At 55.4% G+C, this 7,440-nt stretch overlaps 1 protein-coding gene across 1 annotated transcript in view; it reads left to right on the top strand.

The window, feature by feature from the left end:
* Positions 1-6,206: 6,206 nt before the first annotated feature.
* The window catches only part of ZFPM1 (zinc finger protein, FOG family member 1), a 38,582-nt gene continuing 37,348 nt past the window's right edge, over positions 6,207-7,440 (top strand). The window contains 1 exon segment of the mRNA XM_071756536.1: positions 6,207-6,521. Within this exon segment, the coding sequence (XP_071612637.1) occupies positions 6,482-6,521 (40 nt within the window). The 5' untranslated portion in view covers positions 6,207-6,481.

The following is a 7,440-nucleotide window of genomic DNA, read 5'->3' as shown; positions in this document are numbered from 1 at the left end:
AAAACGAAGCAGGAAAAAAAAAAAAAAAAATCCAATTTTGGGGGAAAGAAAGAAACAAAAAAAAAATAAAAATCCTGTATGCTGGTACTCGGTAGTGTCAAGAAGGTTACATCACGTTCAACGAGCTCGTTCTACAACCAAACTTTTGGGATCCAGAAAGAAATCTCAGGTGCAAAAGAGGACGTGGAGGAGAACTAAATGCTATTGAAATACTCCCAAGTCAAGGAGGTGAAGTAATGCACTGATGTGATATGAACAGTCAGAGTACTTTGCGTCTGTCCTGCAATGATTATTGTTATTTTGGGGGTTGTTTTTAGATTTAAAAGGGAAAAAAAAAAAAAAAAAAGAAAAAAAAAAAGAAAAAAAGAGGCTTTATTCTGTTAATATGTATCTTTACAATTCTTTGTATTGTATAAAAATACTGTAGGTAAATTTACCTTGGGTGCAATGTGTTCTGTCAAAAGTTTTTTATTTTGATATTTTGTCAGAGAAGCAGAGAGAGAGCAGGAAAACGCCATTTTATGATGTTGTATGTGTGCTTTTAAAGTGCCTCTTTTAATATTGTTAAATAAAGTATGAGATGAAAATACGGGGCGGTACTGTAAAGTCATCCGTGATTAATCTTTTCAAATATATTCCAATATTTTCACAGAAAATCCCCTCTCTGCCTGGTGTTTTGCGGGAACCCCCCGCGGTCCCGGTTCTGCCCAAATGGTGGGATTTCTTCTTGGCACTTCTCTGTGTCTCTGTGGTGAAAGTGCTGGTGCATCTCCTCTTCCTCACTGCACCTTGCTCAAGACTTTCTCACAATGAGGGTGTTTTGTTCTGGAGGGGGGAAAAAAGCCCAAAGTAGTGGTGATGGTCCAGTTTGGTCGTTGTTAATTGGTGATGGTGGTGATAGCCCTGTCTGGTCATCACTGGTTGGTGATGGTGATGGTCCAGTTTGGTCTTCACCAGTTGGTGATAGCACTGGTACAGTTGGGTTGTCAGTTGGTGATGGGGATGGCCCAGTTTGGTCACCATCAACTGGTGACTGTGATGGCCCAGTTTGGTCACCATCAACTGGTGATGGGGATAGCCCAGTTTGGTCACCATCAACTGGTGACTGTGATGGTCCAGTTTGGTCACCATCAACTGGTGATGGTGATAGCCCAGTTTGGTCACCATCAACTGGTGATGGGGAGAGCCCAGTTTGGTCACCATCAACTGGTGATGGGGAGAGCCCAGTTTGGTCACCATCAACTGGTGATGGGGAGAGCCCAGTTTGGTCACCATCAGCTGGTGATGGGGATGGCCCAGTTTGGTCATCATTAATTGGTGACTGTGATGGCACAGTTTGGTCACCATCAACTGGTGACTGTGATGGCCCAGTTTGGTCACCATCAACTGGTGATAGCCCAGTTTGGTCACCACCAACTGGTGATGGGGATGGCCCAGTTTGGTCACCATCAACTGCTGATGGTGATAGCCCAGTTTGGTCACCATCAACTGGTGATGGGGAGAGCCCAGTTTGGTCATCATTAATTGGTGATGGTGATAGCCCAGTTTGGTCACCATCAACTGGTGATAGCCCAGTTTGGTCACCACCAACTGGTGATGGGGATGGCCCAGTTTGGTCACCATCAACTGGTGATGGGGATAGCCCAGTTTGGTCACCATCAACTGGTGATCAACTGGTGATAGTGATGGCTCAGTTTGATCACCATCAACTGGTGATGGCCCAGTTTGGTCTCCATCATTTGGTGATTGTGATGGCCCAGTTTGGTCACCATCAGCTGGTGATAGTGATGGCCCAGTTTGATCACCATCATTTGGTGATGGTCACATCCTGGTGTGGTCATTACCAAGTTTGGTCATCATTAAATGGTGATTGTTGGTGATGGCCCTGGTTGGTCAGCACCAGTTTGTCCTCGAGGTGACCTCTGCTGGCAGGGAGCTGAGGTCTGGTGGCAGGAGGCTGACACAAAGCCAGGCATATTATTTTCTTTAATTACTGTTGCAATCATCACATTTAAACGCTGTCAACAAGAGATAGCTCCTCGCCACGGGCTGGAATCCTTGCCACTTGGGGCTTGTAACTAAAACCGACGGATTAATTTGATTAATTGATAGAATTATTTTCCAAACTACTCTTTTGTTTATGGAGGCTTAAAGTGCTCGCCGCCTGCACCCTCCTGGTGTGTTGCAGAGTGGAGATAAAGTGGCTGAAAATAATTAGTATGGCTTAATTTAGGGGGTGGAAAAAAAAAATTAAAAAAAAAAAAATAACCTCGGAAGAATTTTGCAGCAAATTTAAGGCAGCACATTTCACTTGGGGTTGGCAGGAAATATTAAGGAGCTGGAAATGGGACTTTTATGTTTTCCCCTGTGCTGTATTTCAGGCCTGCAGGGCAGGGGAGGATTTCATGGGTGGGTGTTGCTCTCCTGCACCTCCAAATTCCCACTCTAGGAATTAAGTCCCTTGGGTGCCCCAGGTTTGCTGCAGAGGGATGGGGACCATTCCCAGGGTGTGGGGACCTTGTCCCAAAGCAGCACCCACCTTCCTGTGACACTGGCCCAGGGGGTGGCTTGAATCCCTCAGGGGATTTCTCAGCTCCTTGCCACCACCCTCTGTTTTCCTCAAGCTGCTCTTGGCTCTTCCAGCCCCTCCAAAAAAATCCATCCAGCTTTTCTCCTCATCCCCACACCCAAGTTCCTGAGCTGGAGGTGCTTTAAGCCTCTCCGTGAAGCCCAGGGATAACAGGATCCACCGTGGCTGTCACACTGCTCGCAGGGGCTGAAGATTCAGACACATTTTTTTTCTTGCTCTTGAGTCAGATCTGTCCCTTCCTTGCACAGCAGGAATTTAAACCCCATCCCCACGTGTGGCCCTGTGTGCGTGGCAGGGACAACACTGGCACCGGTGTCCCTGGATTGCCTTCGGGAGGAGAAACCTCACACCCAGGTGGCCGTGGGTTGAGGGCTGCTCCCTGCAGTCCCACCGGGCTCCAGGAGCACCCAGCAGCAGTTTGCATCGTTTATTTTAACCCCAAAACCTTTGTGATTCCACCGCAGCTCTCAGCATCCCAGAGCAGCATCTCTTCACGGGACGTGCCCAAGCAGTGGAGGGCCACATCCAAGTGATCCCTAAGCCATGAGCAAATCCTGGAGGGACAGGATGCTGAAAGCATCTACAAGAGATGCCCAAGCTCTGAACAAGCCATGGCCAAGCTGGGCTCTAGCCATGCTTTAGCCATCACCAAGCTGTAACCAAGCCATGGAGGGACGTGCCCAACCCATGTCCAAGATGTGCCCAACACATGTCCAAGCTTGGATCCAGCCATGCCTGAACCATGACCAAGCTGTGACCAAGCCATGGAGCCCAAACCATGTCCAAGATGTGCCCAACACATGTCCAGCTTGGATCCAGCCATGCCTAAACCATGCCCATGACTGTAACCAAGCCATGGCCAAGATGAGCCCAATCCATGCCCGAACCACAGGAGAGCCCCGAGCTGCCAGCAGCCACCCGTGACAGCCACCAGCAGGTGACAAGTGGCACCCAGGGCCAGGTTCCTACCAGCAGGTGGCAGCGCCCATCCACAGCGCACCCAAAGCCCCGATCCCTGTGGGCGCCTGGGGGTGCTCAGCGCAGCACCCGATGTCCCCCTCCCCACCAGCAGTTCCGGCGCCTTGGGGCTTTTCCCAGTGACATTCCTCCACCGCCACCTCCTCTCTGTCCGCGTCCCTAAGAACGTTCCCCTCAGATTAATTGGCACTCCTACAAACGTCCCCAGCTCCGTCAGAAGATGTCACCTCGGTGACAATGGGGGGGGCCGTGGTGCTGGCGCATTATCTCTGCTCTGCAGGCGTGTAATTCACTCCTCGGGAAAACGCGGTGTTTGTTCTGTTACCCTAGAACAATCTCTCTGCAAACACAACGGCATCGAGTGGGCACAAGAGGGGGGGCTGAGGGGAGGGGGGGCTGGTGGTGGAGAAGAAGAACAAACCACCCAACTCTGCCACTGTCACGGGTACCGTGGTCCTTGTCCCCCACCCAGGGACACCCGGGGTGAGGTGGGGCAATGGGGCAGGGAGGTGTGGGGTCTGGGGATGTCCCTGCACTGGGGATCTCGGCCCTCGACACCCACCAGCTTGGGCAAAGCTTTTTTGGGTCCTTATGGTGGGGGGTAAGATGTAGTGTTGTCCCCCAGGGGTGTGACAGCTTCTGGGGTCTGTCCCTCTGGCCCCTTGATGGATGGGGTTGCTTCTAGCACCAGGAGCCAGGAAGAGCCAAGCTCCCCCTGCTCCCTTTGGGGGAAAGGGAATTGGAGAGCTTTAGGTTCTAGCTAGTTTAGGTTTGGGTTCTAGCCCCAAACACCCACGCCAGGCCCTTGCTGTTTGGGGGGTTGCATTTAATGAAATGGTTTGGATGTGGAGACCCCCCCTGAAAGGTCAGGGCTGGAGAACCCCAAAGTATCATGCTGTGGGAAGATGGAGACCCCCTGAAAGGACACGTTAGGGAGGGATGGAGACCTCCTGAAAGCAGCAGAGTGGAGCCAGCACCTGTCCCAGCAGATCAGAGGCCACTGGAGATGGACCCTGGGAGCTGCAGCATCCCACGTGTGAGTGGCAGTGGGCAGGGAGCAGCTCTGCCTGCAGAGCTTCCTGCACTGAGGGGGGGGGGGGGGTCTCTGTTCAGGGGCAAACGAGGTGAAAACACCCTCAGGATCGTTTTAGGGTTGGCCAAGCAAGAAGGGGGAGAGCAGAGCGTTGTCCTCAGCAGCATCTCCTGCCCTCGATGGTTTTTTTTTTTATTATTTTTCTCCCCTGGAACTCTTCTTAATTCCTAACTTAATTTCTTTTGACATCCTCATTGCCGGCTTGACCTCTTTACTGGAATCATGTGCTGCTTAAAACTCATTATCCCACCATTGGAACAGGAAGTTAATTAAAAACCCTTCAAAAAGGAAAAGGAAAAAAAAAAAAAAAAGAAAGAAAGAAAGAAAAAAGGAGGTGGGAAAGGGAGGGGAGAGCACACCCCATGGCCAGGGAGAGATGGAGAGGGGACACGGCCATGCCTCATCTCCTCAGCTGCCCCACTGATCCCAAAATCACAGCAGTAGTTGGGTCAATCCCCAGACATCAGCACCAGCAACCCCCCTGAGATCAGATGGGTCACAGCCAAGGGGTGGGTTGGGCAGAAATGGTTCCCTTTTTTTTTTTCCCCCATCAGGAATATTCACATCGTGGACCCAAAATATCAACGGCTCCTGTTTATCCCCCAATTAGCTCCTAAATCACCAGCTGGCTGCACGGCAGGGTGAGGACTGGCTGGTGATGGATGGGGTGATGCCAAGGAGCTCCCCAGCACCTCTACACCATCACCAGTGTGTCTCCCACCCCAAGCTGGGACACCTGGAACTCCTAAGTGGGACTTTTGAACTCTCCATCTACAAATGAGAGGGATTTTAAAGAGAGACCTTGGGAACCCCATAGGAAGATTGGGGGGGGAGCCCACAGGAGGCTTTGAGAGCCTCCAGATGGTGGGTTGGGACCCCAGTGGAAGAGTCTGGGGTCCCAGAAGATGCAAATGTTGGTCCTGCAGGAGTCTGGGAGCTTCTAGAGGGGGGAGTGGGGGTGCAAAGGGTGATCGGACCCCCAAAAGAGGGGTTGAGGACCCCAAAGGAGGGCCTTGGGGACCCTAAAGATGGGTTAGAATCCCAAAGGAGGGGGCTGAAGACGCCAAAAAGGGCACTGAGGTCCCAAAGGGGGGGCTTGGAGACCCCAAATGGAGAGCTGGGGTCCCAAATAAGGGGCTTGGAGAACCCAAAGGGGGATTCAGGGTCCCAGAAAGAGGGGCTTGGGCACCTCAAGGAGGGGCTGGTGTCCCAAAGGAGGGTCTTGGAGACCCTAAATGGAGGAGCCGGTGACACGCGGGAGGGGATGGGGACCCCAAGGGCCGCAGAGGGGCGGGGGGTGCGTGTCCCCAGGCACGGTTCTGGGGTCCTCCAGGAGGCTTTGGGAGCCCCCACACTGGTGCTTTGGGGGGGGGACCCCCTAAGGAAGGGGTTTGGGGGGCTGGGAGCGCCCCGGCTGCCGAAGCCGCGCAGGGATCGGGCCCCTCCGCTTGGCCCCGCCCCACGGCGTCACGCGGGGCTACGCTATCCGGTGGGCGGGGCCTGAGGGGGGGCGGGGACCTATGGGCGGCCGCGGCGGGGGTTGGCCCCGCCCCCCGGGAACGTTCCGCGGGTTTGAGCCGCCGCGGCCGCTCCATTGAGAAAAATCCCGCGGCGGCGGCAGCGGTGGTTCCGCTCCGCCGCGTACGGCCCGGCCCGGCCCGGCCCCGGCCCCGGCCTCGGCCCCGGCCTCGGCCCCGGCCCCGGCAGCGCGGCGGGGGGGGGCGGGCGGGCATGCGAGCAACCGGGGGCCCGCCCGCCGCCACCCACCTGCCGCCCGCCCAGCCGCCAGCCGGGGCGCCGGGCTCGCCCCTCGCCGAGCGATGTCCAGGAGGAAACAGAGCAACCCCCGGCAGATCAAACGTGAGTCCCGGATACCGGAATCCCCCCGCTGCTGCCACCTCTCCTCTCTAGTATCCTCTTCCTTTTTTTTTTCTTTTTTTTGCACAGCCCCCCCCCATCCCGTTGCTCCCTCACCGCCTTCCCCCTCCCCCTCCCCTCCATGGTTTTTCCCTCCCTTATTCCCCCCGGGATTGTCGCGATGGGTGCCGGTTCCCGCTATGGTCTCCGTCCCTTCCGCCCCCCCCTCTTCGCCGTCTGCCCCCCCGCCGCCTCTCCCCCCACTGTCGCCAACATGGTGGCTCCGGTACCGGCTCCTGATGGGGGCCCCGATAAGGCTTTAAAATATTCCGTTCTGCAAGTCCCGTCCTGATAACATCGCTCTGTCGGGACGGCCTGAAATTGTGATCTTATCTCCCTTGCCTGCCTCCCATCCAGCGCCCTCAGCCCGGGGCCAGGGGCTCCCCAACTTCCATCACACACACACCGAGATAGCACTCCCGGCACCTCGGGGCTCCCCAAAACCCCCCCGGGGCACCCTAGCCCTGCCAGCAGCTCCTCACCCCGGGTGCAGCGCCCTCACTCTGCCAGGGGCTCCTCATCCTGCACGGGGTGCACGGGGGGGGACCCCCCATTCGTCATGGGTGTCACCGTCCCCCCTCTGACCCCCACTGTCCCCCTCTGACCCCCACCCTCCCCACCACCCTCCTTGGCTTCCACCTTTCCCCGTGCCCAATGTCCCCTCCGCCCCCCACCCCCCTGACTCCCACTTCACCCCCCAGGCTGGGTGGGCACAAGGCTGACAGTGCCCCCCATGAGGTCCCATGGGACGTAAACCCCCGTGTCCCCCTCTCCCTGTGTCCCCCCAGTCCAGCCCATCAGCCAGGAGCTGGTTTCGGTCCGGTGGGGATGTGTTGGCTGCATTGAGAAATTGTGCAAAGTG

Source organism: Heliangelus exortis, chromosome 13 (assembly GCF_036169615.1).
Source record: "Heliangelus exortis chromosome 13, bHelExo1.hap1, whole genome shotgun sequence".
NCBI lineage: Eukaryota > Metazoa > Chordata > Aves > Apodiformes > Trochilidae > Heliangelus > Heliangelus exortis.
Note: the sequence above shows the minus strand (reverse complement) of the source record. Positions and strands in the feature narration are given on the sequence as shown.